Raw genomic sequence first — 20394 nt, forward strand, 5'->3', positions numbered from 1 at the left:
AGGTGCTGCAAGCCCCTTGCAGCATGCCTCAGGGTGGAAGCAAAGGAGTACAGATAGCCAGGGCAGCTCCCTACAAAAGTACAGTCCTAGGGCCAGGAATGTAGCTCAGTGGTGCCCTGCCTGCCTCGCAAGTGCAAGTTCCTGAGTTTGATCCCCAGTACTGGGGGATCGGGGGGAAGAAATACACTCTAATGGGGACAGACAAGTTGGGTAGTGGGCCTCAGGAGTCTGGAGCCAGAAGTCCGGGTAAAAGTGTTGTGGTTTCTCTGCTGTTGTTTAATGATGGAGGGATGGGAGAAAATGTTCTTATGCTGAAGGGATGAACCAGTGGAAAGCCAGTGATTCTAAAGGATGTTATCAGGGTGGCCAGTGCACATGTGTGTTCTGTGTACTTGCTGATTACAACAGTGTTTTCCACAGGAACTGCATTTCTCAACAATACCCCACCTGCCACCTCACTGTTACCTACACCCTTAGAAGCAGTGTGTCCGCACAGCTTGCTTCTGTTTCTATCATTTTGCTTCTCTTCCTCTGCTTTTCTCAATACTTACTAATGCCAGCATCAGCAAAGGAAAGGTCTGCAGACTCAGATTCACTGTGTCATTTGATAAAACTCATAAGATGTAATGGTAGCTGAGTGAACCCAGTGCATCTAAGTCATTTTTCTTTTCTTTTTAACATGGCTAATCGGGCACAGCAACATTGTGTTCCCTGCCATTCTATTCCTCTCCACCCACCCACCCAAGTGGGGTACCCAAGGAGGGCTGACTTACATCATCAGACCTTTTTATTTTATTCTAGCCAAGATGAGCTCAAACTTGCTATCTTCCTGCCTCAGCTTCCTGAGTAGCTGGGATTATAGGTGTGTGTCACCATGCCTGCACTCTCATTTCTTACATATCACGTGTCAGCAGCTTATAAACATAACCTATGTTTGCAAACTCTTCTGGGCCTCCATTTATAATTTTTTAAATTTCTGGTACATTTCTTTTGTGTTCCTATAACTAGCCTTGTTGATTTCAGTCTGCTGAGATTCAGCTTTCTTGTTAACAGGTACAGACTCTCAATGAACAGGATTGGGAACGTGCCCAGCAAGCCAGTGTTTTGGCAAATGTTGCACAGGCATTTGAGAGCGATGTTGATGTGTCTGATGGTGAAGATGACAGGGACACTCTGCTCAGCTCAGTTGATCTGTTGTCACCCAGCGGGCAGGCCGATGCACAGACTCTGGCCATGATGCTTCAGGAACAGCTGGATGCCATCAACAAAGAGATCAGGTGTGTGAGGTAGCATGGTGTGCTCTGAAAAGTCTCAAACAAATAGAATTAACATCTTCTAAATGTTCTATATTAATTAAATTCTGTTTTGTGTAGGGGTATGTAAGGGATTGAACTCAGGGCGCATGCTAGACAAGCGCTCTACCACTGAGTTACATTCTTTTAATATTTTATTTTGAGACAAGGTCTTGCTGAGTTGTCTAGGCTGGCCTTGAATTTGGCAACCCTCCTGCCACAGCCTCTCAAGTGGCTAGGGTTATAAGTGTATGCCACCATGCCTGGCTGTTTTAAGAATTTTTACTTCTTGTTGGGCGTGGTCGCTCATGCCTGTAATCCCAGCCCTTGGGAGGCTAGGCCAGGAGGATCACTGCAAGTTCAAGGCCAACCTGGGCTACATAGTGAGTTCAAGAGCAGCCTGGACTACCTAGTGAGACCTTGTTTTGAAAAAAATTTTTTTTAACTTCTAAGTTTGTCTTGATTATAAATTCAAATAACCAGAGCAGTCTCCCTACAGTTGTGGTGCTAGTGTTTTTGTGTAGGATACTATGGGAGATGAAAGATGCTAAGTCTCTCTCCCAGAAGCTGACAACACAGTTGGAGAGAGTCCCAAGGGCTCAGGGCCCACCTGGGGAACCCTGAGCCAGCTCAGCTTCCCCTGGAGTCAGAGAACTATTCCTGGAGGGAAAGATGTGCAGAGCACTCACCTCCCTGACTCAGTGCACAAGGGGAAGATGTGTGACTTGGAGAGATAGTGGCTGGAATACACAGTGGACAAGCAGCAGCGGCTTCCTTCTGCTGGCCAGTGCCAGACAACGGGGTGACTCACCAGGAGAGAAGTCAGCATAGCCCATGGTAAGCTGAAGATGGGGAATGAGGGAGGCTGTTTATCAATACCCATCCAGCCTGAGTATCCCCTTGACTGAACCCCAGGGTCCTCCTCTTGCATTCCTGCCATACTGCACTGTGGGCCACTGATGTACACCTCACAGAGCTTCATTTTCAGGAGCCTATTGAATGGCAGCCCAACATGGAAAGTAGAGGGTCTTGGCTTGCAGGTCCCCACTCTTTGGTCTTTTGCTGTACTAAATTATTTCAGCCTGTGAAAATTTATTCTCTGTGGGATAACAGTTAATCAGAGGGTGGATGTCTAAATCTTTTTAGACTTTTTATTTTCTTCAGCAAATCAGTTAGGGGTAACAGTAGGAAATTTACCAAACAGTGGGCCAGTTTTGGAATCAGATCCAAGAATTTGTCCATGTCGTGATGAAGAGGGCTTAGGTAACCACGGCTCACAGTGCCTTGGTCTGGAGATGGAACAGTATGGTCAGAGGTGCCCTGAGATCTGCCCTGTTGGCTCAGAGCTGATGTAGTCACAGCCAGTCCTGGATCTGCATAAAAAGCAACTACATTTGTGGGCTATGCTGAGGGCAGGGGTGGGGATTTTCTCAAATTGACCAGTTGAAAATACCTGTTACATTGCCTGTAGAGAGCCTTAGGCAAGTAAGAGAACAAACAGCTGGGTTTGGTGGTGCACACTGAGCAATCCCAGCACGCTAGGAGACTGAGGCAGGAGAATGGCTAATTCAAGCCCCACCTAGGCAAGTTAATGATGGTGAGACCCTGTCTCAAATAAAGGTCCTAGAGACGTTTATAGCTAAATGGATGCACGTTGAGGTCATACACTTTTTTGAGGGGGGGGGAGGTGGACAAACTTGGGTCCTTGCGCTTGCAGGCAGCGGAAACCACTGAGCTAAATCCCCAGCCCCCTGAGGCCATACTCTTTAAGTGAAATAAATATGTCATACATGTGTAAATACCGAATAGTGTCTCTCATGTGAGAAAGTGAAAGTGTAAATAAAGATCAAAATGTACAAGAGATAATATGAAATAGGAAGAAAAGGTCCAAAGGGGAGGGGGAAGTGAAAAGGGTAGGGGAAAGGAAAGAAGGGAAAGGAATAAATATGAGAAAAGGAAGAAATGGAAACAAAGTCTGTAAATAGGGAAGGGTGGAGGGGGTGAAGGGAGGGCAGGAGAATGGGGAAAAAATAAGAACCAAGATACATTATGTAAAGGTACAAGAACCCAATGACAAATGTAATTGTATTGTATACCTAAAATGTACCAATAAAATTAATGAAAAAAAATAAACAAGGGTCTAGGGATGTAGCTTAGTGCAAGAGTCCTGTGTTCAATCCCCAGTATCACAGAAGGGGAAAAAAAAAAGAGAGAAGAAAATGAACATCCAAAGGACTGTAGGCTTTGAAAATCAATTGTGCAGCCTAAGTGTTTGACTTTATAAACTGTTTGCAGCTGCCATTTTTTCTTGTTGCTGTTGTTGTTTTTGAGATAGGGTCTCACTGTGTAGTTCAAGCTGCCCTTGAACTCACTGTGTAGCTCACACTGGCTTTGAACTCACAGCAGTCCTGCCTCAGCCTCCCAAGTGCTAGGATTACAGGCATGTGCCACCATACCCAACCGCAGTGCCATTTTTAAAAGTGGTAACTCAGACCTCCATCTTTGTGGGAATACAAAAGGATTGTATACCTTTATTTTTTACAATGTATTGCTGGATAAAAATAATTATACAATAAATTGACCTGGTGTAAAGGGTAAGATTTATCCACTGACCTGGAGATTTCTGTTTATTAATAATAACCAAAAAAATACCTTTCGTAGAATGTATAAGTAGAACTTTGATTCTGCTAATAATTTCCCTAATACTAAAGAAATTGCAGTGACTGCAAGGTTTCTGCTTAATGTTAAAATAATTATCATTGATATAATAAAATATCACAACTGCTATTTAGTTATCCGTAATAGATAACTAATGGAAAGTAGTTATCCATAATGCCTTAGGATAGAAGAACATTTAATATTGAATTCTAAATTCGTGCAGCATGGTTAACAGGAATCCAGAAATCTAGACAAGGAAAATAGAGAATTCTGTCAAGCAACACTTGTGTTCAAATTTAAAATTTGAAAAAATAAATCAGCACATCATTTTGACCCCTCCCCCCTTTTTGGTACCAGTAATTGAACTCTAGACCTTGCACTTGCCAGGCAGGCTCTTTTCAACTGAGCTAAATCCCCAGCCCTAGCACATCATTTTAATTTAGTCTAATGAATTGCTTGGGGACTTGTAAAATTTTTTGATCAGAGTTTCTGATTTCCAGTGCTTAAATCTATAGAGAAATGTACAGCTTTGCTCTAAATAAGGAGGTAAGAGTTGTAAAGTTTAAATGACATTTTTCTTATGAAGGAATTATTAGCTTTAACTATAGAAAAAGTTGCCTTTCCAAATATGTAGTGTGATTAATAAAATCAAATGAGAGATACCAAAATTAATAAAACTCAGCAGAAGATTTACTTTTTGTTGTTCTAAAAATCATTAGATTAAGGACAGGTACAAAGTAGAAGTGTTAATTGAGCAAGTTATTGGGGTTTACTTACAGTAATATAGAGTATGAGTAAATTTTTTTTAATCCAGACACATGAATCTGTTTGCTAATAAAGGGAGGATGACCACTTTTGTTTTTATTTTAGGCTGATACAAGAAGAAAAGGAAAACACAGAGCAGCGGGCAGAGGAGATTGAGAGTAGAGTTGGCAGTGGAAGTTTAGACAATCTTGGTCGTTTTAGATCAATGAGCTCTATTCCCCCCTTTCCTGCTTCCTCGCTTGCTGGCTCCTCTCCTCCAGGCAGCGGTCGCTCCACCCCTAGAAGGGTCCCTCACAGCCCGGCCCGGGAGGTGGACCGGCTGGGCGTCATGACTCTGGTAAGTGTAGCCTTTCCCCTGCTGCTGCCCCAGACCCCTGCATGAAATGTTGGACATTGAATTCCCGTCTTTTTACCCAGAAGAAAGTCACTGATATTTTTTATCCTGAGAGGTTCAAGATTTTGAAAACTATTTAATATTTAATCATGCAACTATACCAGATTAATTTTAATATTTGGATAACCAGATATCCAGCATTGGCTTTGTGCAAGGCACAGCAGCCAGAAGGGGAAATGCTTCCCGTTTCCTATGAATAGATAAGTTAACAAAGATAAATATAGAGAGTCATAGCATATAAAAAAAAATGCACAGACATTGAATGAAGTTCTGTGTGTGAGGCCATTCGGAGCTGAGCCTCTTCCTAGCTTCCTGAGAGGCAGATGGACTTCTCACTCATCAGCTATGCATCACTTCTGTCCGGGAAACGCTGTGAACTTACCTCTTTGGTGACAGTGTGCAGATGAAAAGACTTTTGGTGTAGTCTAGGCTTTGTGCTTATCTTACCTGTGAGATCACATTTCATGTGAAATTGTATTTACAGCATTCTGCTTTTCACCTGTACTTAGACCATTTTTTTTCTCTTGCTCTATGTTTTCATTTTTAGTTGCATTGTTAGCCAGCATATAATTAAATGAACCAAGTCATTTTAGTGACATGTTAAGTGTAACCAGTCTCTTTCGTAGCATTTGGATATACTATTTTCATAATTTATACTATTAACTATTAATATTTATACTATCAATAATAATACTATTGGGGCCAGGGATTTAGCTCAGTGGTTCCGCCGCCTGCCTCGCAAGCTCAAGGTCCCAAGTTCAATCCCTGGTACAAAAAAAATAATAATAATAATATTAATAATTTATACTAAATTAGGCAATATTTTAAACTTTTTTCTTTTTTGGCAATATTGGGGATTGAACCCAGAGCCTCTCACATTCTAGGCAAGTGCTCTACCACTCAGCTACATTCCCACCCCTTTTTTCTCTTTTAAAAATTTTATTTTGGGCTGGGGATTTAGTTCAGTGGTTCTGATGCCTGACTTGCAAGCTCAAGGACCCAAGTTCGATCCCCGGTACCAAAAAAAGAAAAAAAAAATTTATTTTATTATTTAGGTGTGGGGGTTTGTTATTTGTTTTATTTTGATACCAGGGATCGAACTCAGGACCTTGTGCTTGTGAGGCAGGCGGCAGAACGACTGACCTAAATCCCCAGCCCCTGTTTTTTGTATTTTTGAAACAAAGATCTTGCTGTGTAGGTCAGGCTGCCCTTGAACTCACTATGTAGCCCATGCTAGACCCAAACTCACAGTAATTCTCCTGCCATACCCTCCCAAGTGCTGGGATCACAGGCCCGTGCCACCACACTCGGCTTTAACTTTTATTTTGAAACAGCATCTTGCCAAGTTGCCCAGACTGGCCTCAGACTTACATTTTAACCTCTTTGACAGCCTCATTTTTTTGTTTCATCCTTATTTCTTTCTAGACATTTGTAAAAAGAAGTGCAAAAAAGGACCGCCTATATTCCCAGCTACTTGTGAGGCTGAAGTAGGAGGTTTGCCAGTTTGAGGTCAGCCTGGACAATTTAGAGATCCTGACTCAAAAAGGGCTGAGTATCCCAAGCATGGTTGGTCACACCTATAATCCTAGCTGTCGGGAGACTGAGGCAGGAGGATCATGAGTTTGAGGCCAAGGTGGGCAATTTAGCAAGACCTTGTCTCAAAAGAAAAAAAAAAAGAAGCTGGGGATATAGCTCAGTGTTAAGAGTGCCCCTGGCTTCTATCCCCAGTACCAGGAAAAAAACCAGGAAAACTAGGTATATTTTTTCCTGGTTCTGTAATTCAGTATGCTGGCTGACAGTCTCTGTGTTTCCATCATTGGTTTTGATTTCCTGAACCACCTTTGTGTTTGTTTTATTTTAGCCATCTCCAGATTCATTTCTAATCCAGACCCCTGGTCCCCATCAATCTGTAGTTTATCCATCCAGCTCCCTTCCCAGTCCTTCCCCGTGCTTTGATGGCTTTTCACAGCCTGTGCAGGTAACCAGGCAACTGTGTGTGAATCTGTGCTGGATTATGACTTATTAGTGGGTTGTTGGGCTTTTGTGGTTTAAAATGTGTTTTTCTCAGTAGTGGTAGATCGTAATTAGTATATCATAAATGTGGATACAGGGAGGATATAAGTGTTTTTGCTTAGATTATGTAGGATCTGTATGATTCATCAATGGAATATTTCCATATTAAAGAAATAATCTGAGCCTAGTGCAATGGCACATGCCTGTAATCCCAGCTACTTGGGAAGCTAAGACAAGAGGATTGCAAGTCTGAGGCCAGCGTGGCCTGTTTAGCAAGATTCTGTGTCAAAATAAAAATATAAAATGGCTAGGAATGTAATTTGTTGAGTGCCCCTGGCTGGGTTCAAGCCTGCATACTGCAGAAGCAGGGAGAGGAGGCAGTGCTGAGTGTAAAATTAATGGAAACTTTATGCAGACAATATTACCTTCTGGGTTTAGTAATTATAATCAGGATTCTAAATCTCATCAACTTATTGGATGTATACCACAGTCTTTAATAGACTACTTTTAAACTAAAATATCTTACAGTAATCGTAGGATGTAAAGATTCTACCTAGTACTGTGCTAGTTATTGTTACATATTTTCACAGCATGCTTGCTTCCCACCCTCCCCTTCCTCCCTCCTCCTCCCCTCCCCTCTTCTGTCTCCCATAGTACCAGGGATTGAACTCAGGCCTGTGTACCAAGATACATGCACAGCCCTTATTTTAGTAGTATTTTTATTTTGAGACAGGGTCCTACTAAGTTGCCCAGGCTGAGCTCAAACTTGGCAGTCCTCCTGCCTTACCCTCTCAGAGTGCTGTGATGTCATGTGTATGCCACTGCACCCAGCAATAAATTTATATTTTGAGAAGTTATAAATCATATTCTAGGTGAGGATTTTACATTTTTGTCCAAAAAATGATTAAATATAGGTTTGTTCAGTTTTATAATAGGTCTTGCAATAACTTCCTCATCATTTGAATATTGTAATAGAGATTTTTGACTTAGATTTTTGGCTTTTGGCTTAAGTGATTATTGGGCCCTTTGTTATACAGAATGCCATGCTTTAAATCGCAGGTGTTCAAATAGAATTTTCTGTCTGAGTAATGATCTATAGTATTTTCTAGTAAAGCTTGAATTACTTAGATTTAAATTTGTGGTGAAAAATTGTTTGACTTCCAGTTATATTTTCTCTAAATCCTCTCTCGCTTATTTTTGTCTTGTCATTCACATTGTAATATATTTGCCTGTACTGATCCTTGAATTTTTAATTTTAAAGTGTACAATAAATCTGGTCTCCATTTCTTTGCATGCATCTATCAGCCTAGCGACTTAAGGAAACATCGTAGAAAGGTAAATTGTTTAGTAACTTAGCATACCTTTGTATCTCCATAATGCATGGAAGAGTATTGTATGTCACATAAGAGTGACACTGTCATTATATTGTAATGAATACCTGATATTTATTGGAAGTGTTTAAACTAACCTGCCACATCACAAGCTGTTATTCTCTTGGCAATCAGCCATCCATGGAACATGGGGACAAATGCAAGAGTTTGCTGTTTTCCCAGCCTTTGCATGCTTGTGTATGATAGACATAGAATTTAGCATTTGAAAATAAGGAGTGATTGAAGCAGAGCCATAGGTTTTAGATTTAGGAAAACCAACTTTACTGGTACTGATGACTAGCACTTAGCGCTTGCTCTGGACCAGGTGCCAGACTCAGTGCTTGGCCAGTCTGTTGCCTTATTTAGTCCACAAATACATCCCTGTGAAAAACAAGTTGCTGTGCTTATTGTCATTTTCGTATGTGGAAACTGGAGCTTAGATGTGCATTGCAGGTGTGAGTTAAGGCTGGTTTGATTTCAAAACCTGGACCGTTTTTCCCTACAGCCTTCATTTTGTCCAGATGCTCTGATCTCCGGGCAGCCTCCCTCTCGGAGGAAACTGTTAGAGTAAAAACACTGCACTGGGTACAGGGCTGATCAGTGGGCATTCTTGATATTGATCCAGAATCTCTCCCTAATTCGTGCTGCATGTACTCTGACCCTACACCATGTCCCACCTTATACCTCCTGCCTTACCTGGTGGTGCACTGAACAGTGACTTACCTGGACAGTGCTGCCACAGGTGCGTAGTTGTTCTTAGCAACTGTATGTGAACTGCTCTTAGGCTGAACAGTGTGGTGATATAGTGAAGACACCAGGTGCAGATCCTCATTTTATTAGTGATTAGTTTGTGACCTGGAGTCTGTTCCTTGTCCTGAGGGTGCCATGGCTTGCTCTCATTTAAGTGAGGTGATAGAATTGTGATGCTCAGAATGGCCACAGATCTGTGTGTGGCCAAAGTGAGATAAAGCACTCTCACCAGCCACCAGCCACAGAGCTCACCCCACTTCAGCAGACTTGAGTGTGGTTTGGGTATTTTGGTTTGGGTAGTAAGAATTTCTCAGTGAAGGAAGCAGTATGTTGACTTAAATGCAGACACGATATCTTGGTCTTCTTGTTCACTGCTCACCTCTCCTCAGCATGCAGCCTGGTGACTTTGAGGAGTCTTGTTCTGGGCTGGCCGTGAAGATTAGCCTAAGGGAGAGTCTGTGTAGACAGTAAACACGGGCCAGACAAGTACCTGTATGTGGTTGTTACCACCTTTCCTTCAGTGTTGTTGGGCAGACTGAGGTGACTTTACTGCTTTCTTGGTACTTGTAGACAGGTCTGACACAAGGCAATGGGTCCCAGCCCTGTGCCTTCCTGCAGGAGGACAGAGGCAGAGTGCGGGCCTGGTTAGGTGAGCCTGGAAGGCTCTGGGCAGAGGGTGCCGGTGGGTGGGTGTGTGTTAGAATGCAAGGATCTCTTACTTATGTCCAGAGCACACATGTAGTGCTCTTTTTTTCTTTTCTATTTTAACAGATGATTGTTTTAACCTGAAATTTTAAACTGTTATAATTCATGTTGATAATTTCTTTTTTTTTCCCATTAAGTTTATTGGTACATTTTCAGTATAAAATATAGTTACATTGATCATTGGGATCTTGTACCATTACATGAGTCTCTTGGTTCTTGTTTTTTTCCCCTTCCCTTGCCCTCCCTTCCCTATTTGCAAAGACTTTGTTTCCATTTTCCTTTTCTCATATTTTTTCTTTTCCCTTTTTTCCTTTCCCCTACTTCTCCCACATCCCCTGCACCTTTAGGCCTTTTCTTCCTGTTACACAATATCAATTACACATTTTTAAAAATTACAATATCAAGATCTAGGAGACATTACTACAGATTCTACAGAATTTAAAAGAATATAGAAAGCATATTTCAAAAATCTGTTTTCAAATAAATTTGACAGCTTCTAAGAAGTACCTTGGAAGACAAATTAATGAAACTAACTCTGGAGGAAATATAAAATTTGAATAGTACCTATTAAACAAAGTATATTCCTAGCTTGAAAACCTACCTATATGACAACAGCAGGCTCATAAACATTAGAACTGATAAATTATATCAAACAAAGCAGAAAAAAGGAATACTTCTCCCCTCATTTTAGGACCTCAACATTGTGCTAATCCTAAAATTGTATAAAGATAATAGAAGAAAAAAGTATAAACATAGATAGAAATTTGTTTAACAAAACAAACTATTAGAAGTCAGATCTGGCAGTATGTAGAAAGTGGTTTTGTTATAGAGATGGCAGTGTTGGTTCAGCATTGGAAGATCCACCCCCAAAAGTCATCATTTTAACAGAGGAAAGGAAAAAGCCACATGATCTTGTTACTAGTTGGAGAAAAATTATTGGACTAGATTCTACAGCTGTTCATGGTAAGAGCTATCAGGAGACTAGAAGTAGAACAGAACCTTCTCAACAGATTAAAGACACGTACTCCATACTTCCAGCGAGAACGCCTTGTATGAATAGAGAAGATACAATGCTTTCTGCTTAAGTTGGGGAACAAGGGCAGATATGCTTACTCTTTATCTGTCCATTAAACTTTGAAACCTAGTCCCCACCAAAATAGTCTGGCAGTAAAATGACACAACTAGGATAGGATTGGTAAGGTAGAAGCAAAATCTTTATATGTAGATGAAATGATCATCTACAGAGAAAATACTAAGAAATCCCTAGGAGCCCCTAGAACTTGTATTTGAATTTAGCAGGATTAGAAAACACAAGGTATATATAAAAGTTCAGGTCTGTGTATACTTGCTGTAAGTGAAGAGTTGGATATTGAAATTTAAAAAGTTACGTAGTACAAAGGACCTAGAAAAGTTAAAAAAAAAACAAAGCAAAACAGTGTTGGAAGACGTTTAGTACCTAATTTTAAGATTTTTTCTAAAGCTACAGTAATCAAGGCAGTGTTGGTGTAAGGAAAGACATATAGATCGTTTGAATAAAACAGAGAATCTAGAAATAGAACCACACATATATGGTCCACTGAGTTTTAAAAGATAATTTAACATTAGCATTTTATAGAATGTAAACTCAATTCAAGAGCCGAGGAAGAGATAGTGTTTTCAGCAAACAGCACTAGAACACCTGGTATCCATATATAAAAGATTAACCTCAACCCTTTATTTCCATACATGAAAATAACTTGAAGGGATCTATGAACCTAAATATGAAAGCCTAAAAGTGTAAAACTTTAAGAAGAAATTATAAGGGATAATGTTTATGAATTCAGGGTAGGCAGGAACTACCTAGTGTACAAAAGACATGATGTATAAAAGAAAAAAATTGATAAATGAGATTCCATCAAAATTTAGAACTTTAAATGACATCATTAAAATGAAAAGTAGTCCTTAAACAGACCATATTTACAATGCATATAACCTATGACCAGAATATATAAAGAATTCTTAGAGCTCATTAATAGACAACCCAGTTAAAAAGTAGGCATAAGAAGATGATAAATAGCCAGTACAGCGCAAGGAAAGGTGTGCAACTCTAGAATCAGAAAAATACTAATCAGTACAATAACAAGACTGAATTATACACTCATTAGGGAGATGAAGTCAAAAGTTTGAAAAGCCTTGTCATGACTTTTTCTTTTTGTTGGATTCTCCCCCTTTGCGTTTAATTTGTCACACCCAGTGGATTCATTCTGTTGAGTTTCCTGGGGTTGTGATCCTCATTGTCTTTTCCTAGGGTATTGTCTGAAATTTTTTGGAGTGCTGGTTTGATATTCATGAAGTTCCTGAGGTGCTCTTTATCATGAAAGTATCTTATTTCTCCATCCATTTTGAGAGATAGTTTTGCAGGGTACATCAATCTGGGTTGGAGGCTGTTTTCCTTTAGGGCTTGAAATACATCACTCCAAGCTCTTCTTGCCTTGAGGGTTTGCCTTGAGAAGTCTGCTGTGATTCTGATGGGCTTTCCTTTGTATGTGATTTGTTTCTTTTCTCTCACTGCTTGTAGAATTTTGTTCTTCTGTTGGATTTCTGGAATCCTAACTATTATATGCCTATGTGTAGATTTTTTTTGATTAAGGCTAGCTGGAGTCCTATATGCCTGACTTATCTATATGTCAAGTTCTTTTCCCCTGTTTGGGAAGTTTTCTGCCATCACTTCTGTGAAGAGTTTTTTTATGTCATCTGCACTGTTTCCTGTTTCTTCATTGACTCCAGTCAGTCTTATGTTGTTCGTCTTTGCATTGTCTAGCAGCTGCTGGATTGATTTCTCATGTTCCCTTACAATTTTAAAGCAATTTTTCTTTTCCTCCTCACTAATTGCAATCTTATCTTCTATATGTGAAATTTTATCCTCACATTGGTTCATTCTGCTGCGCAGACTTTCGATGGAGTTTTTAATCTCTTGGAAATCTGTTTGTATCTGTTTTATGGATTCCATTTGTTTCCTGTGTTGGGATTCCATCATGTTCCTCAGATCCTCTATTTTTTTATCTGTGTCCTCTCTAGATTTATTAATCATGTCTTGCACCATGAGCAAAATCTTTGCTGTTATCTGAGTAATTATTTCTGATTTCTTTTTTCCCAGATCCTCTTTTGTTGCCAGTTCAGAAAGTCTAGGTGGTTGAGTATCAGATTGTTCCATCTTGTTTCCCTTTGGGGTTGCTGTAGGTGATCCAGAAGCCTGTTTTTGAGACTTGTTTACATGTCTTCTCATTTCCACGGGGGGCGGGGGCAGGGGGTGTTCTTCTCGCACCCGCGAGGCTCACTTTCTCTGCCCTAGGAGCTTGGGATGGCAGCGGGGGAGCTTCCTTCCGGGTGCTGGGACCAACTCAGCTTCCCTGCCCTAGGAGCTTAGGATGGCATCGGGGGAGCTTCCTTCCACGTGCTGGGACCGGCTCAGCTTCTCTGCCCTAGAAGCTTGGGATGGCAGCGGCGGAGCTTCCTTCTGGGCGCCTCATGTTGATAATTTCTAACATGATGGCCTTTTTTAGAGATGGGATTGCTGGAGATGAAACCCAGGGCCTTGAGCAAGCTAAATAAGCATGCTCTTTACCACTGAGCTATACACCTGCCCACGCAGTCTTTTTTTTTTTTCTTTTTGTCTCTTTATTACAATTAGAAATGAGAAAAGGATGCAGAATTTATGCAACTGTCAGTTAAGATTATGTCCTAGGTGAGCTCAGCTCTTGAGTTAACACTAATCTAGTTGGTCCTCACTGAGCTGCTGCAAGGCTGTAATGAGATCAGTATCCTTCATACAGTTGCACTGACAAAGAAGCTAGCCATTTAAGTCCTGTTGTTCATACAAATAATATCCACTGTAAATGTTTCATGAAATCTAGTCCTACTTCAAAACCAGAAAATAACAACCTTCTAAGTAGGATCTACCCAAACCCCAAAGGGGTTAGTTAATCTATTCACTGTTGTTACCACAACCCTGCCTTCCTTGACACATAGGCATGCTCATGGCCCATCACAAAAAGGAAAACTCAGTCTGAGAGATCTTCTTTTAATGATATATCCAGGATTATTTTATCAAGCCACGTGGAAGTAAGATTTTAAATTGTGTATGAGCACTTCCACTCATAGCATCTGGTCCAAACAGTGAGAAATAGAAGCCATGCGTATGTTTGTTTGGGTCTTGATCCAAGTTGTCCTTTGTCTTGTTTCCTCCGAGACTTAAAGGTATTGTCAAATTGCCTGAGGTTTCTGCCCGCCCTAGTGTTCCTTCTGAATGACATCAGGAGATGAACATAGCTGTCACAGGATCTTCAGTAATGAGAGTCACATTGTTATCTTAAATTGATAAGGATGCTATGTACAAGTTTTGTTTGTGACTTTGCTGCCTCTCATTGACTGTCCTTGGATGTTCCTAGGTTTCTATGGTGAACAGAGCCTTGGGCTGGGGGGGGCCGGTCATAGTGGTGTCTCTATGCTTGTCCAGTCTTCACATGGAGGAATGCTACAGGTCGGACTGCCCTGTGCTGTCTACTGCATGGTCCCATTCACATGGACAAGACAGTCCTTCAGGGTGGCATTGGACTAAAATGAGACCTTTTTGTTCAGGTAGAAAGTGTAGCTAATAGATTTTCAAGTAAGTTTATGAATATAATTTAAAGCCTATGTGATATGCTTTTTTTTTATAATCCACTATTAACTAATTTTGTTCTTATTTTACCCCTCAGTCACCAGCTTCCAGAGAAGAGGTACGAGATGATAAGACAACGATAAAATGTGAAACTTCCCCTCCCTCCTCTCCAAGGTCCCTTCGATTAGACAGGCTGCACAAAGGGGCATTGCATACTGTCAGCCACGAGGACATCAGGGACATGAGAAAGTAAGGATCAGTCCTCATAAGCCAAAAGACCTCTGAGAAACCTTCTTATCTTAGGTTTTAAGAACATCTATTAATCTTTTCTTGGAAAAAAAAACAAAACAAAGTGTTTTTAAAGAATTTAAAGTTTTTAAAGAATTACTGGGTAAGGTAATTCAGTTGTGTTTATTAAAATGTTAGACCTAGAATGCCTGCCACTGGTCTGAGGCCATAGTGACATCCAGCTGAAGAGGCCATCTGTTTGGGCAAAGTTTGTAAAGGAAGGAATTATTTGAGATCAGCACTTTATAGAAAAACACCATTTCTTCAGATTCCACACATTCACTGCTTTGAGAACTTCCTTTCTATTCTTGGTGGAAAGTTTGTCACACATATGTGGTAGGTTCTGGGAAATGCTACTCTGTGGACAATCAGTGCCTCTCAGGTGCTCTTCTGTACTCTGGGTCTTATAAGCTGTTGAGAGTTTGACATTACCCTTATCCCTTTAGTAAACATCCTGTCAGGAAGCCAGTAAGCTGTTTGGTTATTAGTAGACTATCATTTTACACACTTCCACTTATGAGTTTCTGTTCTGTACCAGGTAGGATGACAGAGGGTGCACATTAGTCCCCACAGTGGCTCTACAGGTGGTACTGCTGTTGCTTTTTGTTTGAGGAGAGCAGGACCGTGGGAGCCTTCAGGAGCTGCTGAAAGGATGAGAATTCCAGTTCCTCTGGCTCCCGAGACCATGTTCTCTGTTGCCTGAGTGCGGCCGTTACTGGCAGAGCAAGACCCCTGAGAGGGTGCTTCTTGGGGCACCCAAATCAGGTGGGCTGGAGTCCAGACCTCCTCTGAGCAGGGAGCACACCTCAGAATCTTGGCTTCCCAGGAACAAGTCTGTGGGAGTGTTACTGGAAGCCTGAGTTATTGTGCATAACATACTGCATGTAAGAGACTTGAAATATTCTTTAGGAAGTTTAAGGAACAAATACTAAAAACACAGACTGTTCTAGTGCATGTGAGTGTTCTGGGGAGCTGTGATGACATCTTGTGGTAAAGATCCATTTTCTTTCCTTAAAGCTCAACAGGCTCCCAGGATGGTCCTGTGAGCAATCCCAGCAGCAGTAACAGCAGCCAGGACTCGCTCCACAAAGCCCCCAAGAAGAAGGGCATCAAGTCCTCTATTGGCCGTTTGTTTGGCAAGAAGGAAAAGGGCCGGCCTGGACAAACTGGCAAAGAATCTCCAGGACAAGGTGGGTGAGTTTGCAGCAGCCATCCTAACTGTTGGGAGTGGGGGAGAGCATGAGCTTTCCTTTGTGTGTTTGTTGTATGTGACCAGTTCCCACACAAAGTCACGGCTGAGCATCCTCCAAGAAGCATCATTCTCATAGTCTGCCCAGGTGTAAACCAGAGAGCAACTGTGAACATTCATTTGCCCTGAGTGATTAGCCCTTCATAGGTGCAAGTTTACTCTCAGACACTTTTATGTGTTATTTGCTTAGAAGCTTAGCCTTCAGGAATTATTTAGCTATTGGGCCAGGGATTTAGCTCAGTGGTTCCGCCACCTGCCTCAAAAGCACAAGGTCCCAAGTTCGATCCCCGGTACCAAAAAAAAAAAAAATGCTTATGATGAATTATTTAGCTCTGTACCTATAAAGAGTCTTCCACCTATTTGTTTAAACACATAACTTTGCCATGTTAATTTACTCTCAATTTGGGGGCTCTTGTGCTTCCTTGTAGCTGGTGTTTCAGAGACAGAAAACTCATCTCAAGATGCCCTGGGACTTAGCAAATTGGGAGGACAGGCTGAAAAAAATCGTAAACTTCAAAAAAAGTAAGCTTTTTTTAATTTCACCATCTCACTGAACAGTTTTCAGAGTTAACGGTGTTTAAGTTTTAGCTGTTTTTAAATGTAATATCTAGCTATGTATAGACATTGTCTTTTAAAAGATTAACCTAAAGCAGGATGGCAAACATTTTAGAGCTTTCAGTGATACAAACAGCCTGCTGCAAGCACTGAGATACCTGACAGAAGGATACAGAGGAACAGTGTGTACATGTCTCTGATGTACGATGGGTTGTATAAGCTGACCACACCCCAAACCAGAGTTAGGCAGGTGAACTAGATAAGTTGAGACATTTTCCCTGTGAACTGATGAATAAAAAAATAAAACTTTCTGCAACAAAATAGATAGTGTATAAAGTCTAAGAGGTAAAAGTTGAACTTGATAGTAGGGAAAAAACTTGAAAGCCTAAGATAAAATGGTCACACTGGTCTTGAGAAAAGGTGAAAGTTCATGAGCTCTTTTATAAATTTGATTATGAGAAATATCCTGTGGCCACTCCTAAGGGCCCTGAGAAGCCAGCACTATCTGGAACTCAGGGTGCAAAGGCCTTGGTCCCAAAGTCACACTACAGCACCTGGGAACCTCTCTGCTAGAAAGTTATGGAATCTGTCTCATTTTAGTTCTCTTCTTGGAATTCATAATGACTATTTATTTTTCAACTTTTATTAGTACATGTTTGCACTACATAATGATTGCATTCTGGTACACGTACATAACAAATTTCAATTCTTTTTTTTTCCTCTTCCCTCTGCCCCCCTTTTATTTTGTCAAAATCACATTCATTTATTTCTCTTATAAGACCTTAGCATATATACAGGTTAAAAAAACAAACTAATAGGCAAAAAAACATAAAACACATAAGATAATTGGTCTAAGTCAAGGTACATTTTTAGATACATTGTCTGCTCTAGGTTACAATAACATTTTTTCTTTTCTCTCTTTTTTTCCTTTTATCTGACTTTTATTTCATACTTTATATATTTTTCATATCATAATAACTGTCTTTTTTTGCTTGTTTGTTTTTTGAGACAGGGTGTCACTTTGTAGTTCAGGCTGGCCTTGAACTCACAGCAGTCTTCCTGCTTCTCAACCTCCCAAGTCCTGGAATTACAGGTGTGGGCAATCATGCCCATTCATAATGACTATCTTAACTAGCTCACCACTGATAATATGCCATTGCAGGTGAAATTCTATTATGGGAACAATTTTATACGAATACTCAGCCTTTGCTGCTCTGTAAATAGAAATTTGTAGAAACGATTTAACAGCACTTGGTGGATATTCTTTGTGGGCAGATGATGGGCATTCTGGAAAGAGTCCTGTCACTCCCTGGTTACTGTACTTTTGTTTGCTCTTTTTAATTTTTTCTTTTCTTGTTTTTGAGATGGGTTCTGTATGTAATCCAGGCTGTCCTTGAACTCATGGTGATCCTCCTGCCTGAGCCTCTCACATGCTGGGATTACAGGTCCATGTAACCTGGCTTGATTACCTTGTTTTGGGGCTGATGGCAAGAAGAGTTCTTTTTTTTGTTTTTTGGTATGGGGGATCAAACTCAGGACCTTGTGCTTGGGAGGCAGACGGCAGCACCACTGAGCTAAATCCCCAGCCCCTGAAGAGTTGTTTATTAAGAAAATTAAGCAGTAAAAGAATGAATGTTGCTGAAGCTTAAATGTTCTGTCATATTTATGTTTGCAGTTATAGTAGAATTGGGGAAAACAGGTGGTTCTTTTATTAGAAAATAATCATATGGGTAGATGGCTAGGTAACCTTGCCCAAATGGGCAATCAGGCAAATGAGTAAACACCACGTAGCTGTTTAGTTTTACAAGTCACAGATTTAGAAAAATGGGTGGCTGCATTAAGTATTCTCAGTAACACAAAAAGAGACCCAGTTCCAAGATCCACTGAAAAAAGAAGAAAGTAATTGTATGTATCACAAAGAGCCAGAGTAGAACTGGCCACAGGAGTCTGCAGGGTCCATATTCTGCATCTTAACACGGGAGGCTTCTGCACATCTTTGGGAACAACACTACCACCACCCTCCCATGAAAACTGGGGCTCTAATGTGCCCATCTGTGGTGTTAGCCTAGGTTAGGTACCCAGTCTCATAGATCACAGACTACCTGGTAAGGGAGGGAGCTACCTGCAGGTGGAGCTTGGGCCAGCTACTCAGTCAGGGTCTCCTGTACTTGTGTCCTAACATCTCAAGACTTTTGGATGCATCATCCTAATTCCACTGCCTTCACACCCTTCCCACTGCTGCATCTGGACCCCAGGCCTATCTCTAAGCGCACACAGTTACTTTCAGGAAGAAGGTGCAAATAAAGTGCACAGCAGTGCACACCAAGCTTCAGGTAGCGGAGGCTGAAGGACCCCTTGTTCTTTGTTCACAGTGCATGTCTGTTACATACTTTAAAAAAAGATTATAGCTGGTGCAGTGACATGCACCTTTAATCATCCCACTATCTGGGAAGTTGAGGCAAGAAGATGCACAAGTTCAAGGCCAACCTAGGCAACTTAGTGAGAAACGGTCTCAAGATAAAAAAATAAAAATGGCTGAGGATTTAGTTTAGTGGTAGAACATTTGGTTCCATCCCCAATACCAGAAACAATCCAACAAAGTCATTGTTGGAGTACTGAGGACAGTATCTATTGAGTGTGAACACAATCTGGAAGCCCTCCTGTCCTGCAGCAGTAGTCCTCTTTCTCCTTGGCCTGACCACAGTGTCCAGAACAGACCCTTTATTGAAGTTCAGATCTTTGCCTTGAAATTGATTTATACTGCTTTGTGTATGTATTTAAATGAGTCATAGCAGCTCTCTAGACAGGTTTGGCAGTCTTATGGGATCACCTACTGCTTCGTGTACAGATGAGCACATTTCTGCGGATCTCATTTTCTCTCTTTTTTTCTTGAGACAGGGTCTCACTATGTAGTTCCAGCCTCGAATTCTCAGTGATCTTTCTGCCTCAGTCTCCCAAGGGCTGGGGTTACAGGCAGTGTCACCACGCCTGGCTGATCTCAGTTTCTTTATGAGTTGCTTTTCTTGTTTCAACTAGGAAGCCTTTTTTTTTTTTTTTTTTTGCTCCACCTGAGATATTAAAATATTTGCTCCCTTCTCTGGTACAGTTACTCTCTGGTTGTTGTTCCTGGGTGTATGGGTGACTTAGGAACTCTTAATTGAAAATTTTTTTTTGGTACCAGGGATCGAACTTGGGACCTTGTGCTTGCGAGGCAGGTGCTGGAACCACTGAGCTAAATCCCCAGCCCTCTATTAATTGAAATTTTACATGAAACATTTTACTTAGAACATAAGCTTTAATTATAATAGACTTTATAGTCTGAAGAAAAGGCCACTACTATTATTACCCAGTATTTATCTTTAGAAATTTCTGTGGAATATTTCACACAAATAATTGTAAAAAAATAACTAAAAAGAACCTAGAAATTTAAAAAATGACTGGGGGCGCTTGCTGAAGTGTGTAGCTCAGTGGTAGAGTATGTGCCTAGCATGTGTGAAGTCCTGGGTTTCATCCCCAGGACCATATAAAAAGAAAGGGAAAAAAATCAGATGTTATGGCACATGCCTACTATCTTAGCACTCTGGAAAGCTGAGGCAGGAAGATTACAAGCTCAAGCCCAGCCTGGGTGACTTAGTGAGACCCTACCTCAAAAATTTAAAAAGGGGCTAGTATGTAGCTTAATGCAAAGGCCCTAGGTTCAGTCCCCATCCTTCAAA

At 40.9% G+C, this 20394-nt stretch overlaps 1 protein-coding gene across 25 annotated transcripts in view; it reads left to right on the forward strand.

The window, feature by feature from the left end:
- Ppfia1 (PPFI scaffold protein A1) overlaps positions 1 to 20394 on the forward strand; it is a 119483-nt gene that overhangs the window by 80852 nt on the left and 18237 nt on the right. For 14 of the 25 annotated variants that reach the window (XR_002397351.2, XM_087205448.1, XM_021264451.2 and 11 more), the window contains 6 exons: positions 1054 to 1277; positions 4821 to 5052; positions 8428 to 8457; positions 14684 to 14835; positions 15892 to 16064; positions 16552 to 16645. Coding sequence is in view for 24 of the 25 variants with exons in the window: in XM_087205448.1 (XP_087061574.1) it covers positions 1054 to 1277; positions 4821 to 5052; positions 8428 to 8457; positions 14684 to 14835; positions 15892 to 16064; positions 16552 to 16645 (905 nt within the window). In the remaining variant the exon portion in view is untranslated. The remainder of the gene's footprint in view (positions 1 to 1053; positions 1278 to 4820; positions 5053 to 8427; positions 8458 to 14683; positions 14836 to 15891; positions 16065 to 16551; positions 16646 to 20394) is intronic. The other 11 variants (XM_087205451.1, XM_087205449.1, XM_087205452.1 and 8 more) reach the window with 1 other exon arrangement.

Source organism: Heterocephalus glaber, unplaced genomic scaffold, assembly GCF_053883595.1.
Source record: "Heterocephalus glaber isolate CG9 unplaced genomic scaffold, H.glaber_assembly_v1.0 deba00000594, whole genome shotgun sequence".
Taxonomy (NCBI): Eukaryota; Metazoa; Chordata; class Mammalia; order Rodentia; family Bathyergidae; genus Heterocephalus; species Heterocephalus glaber.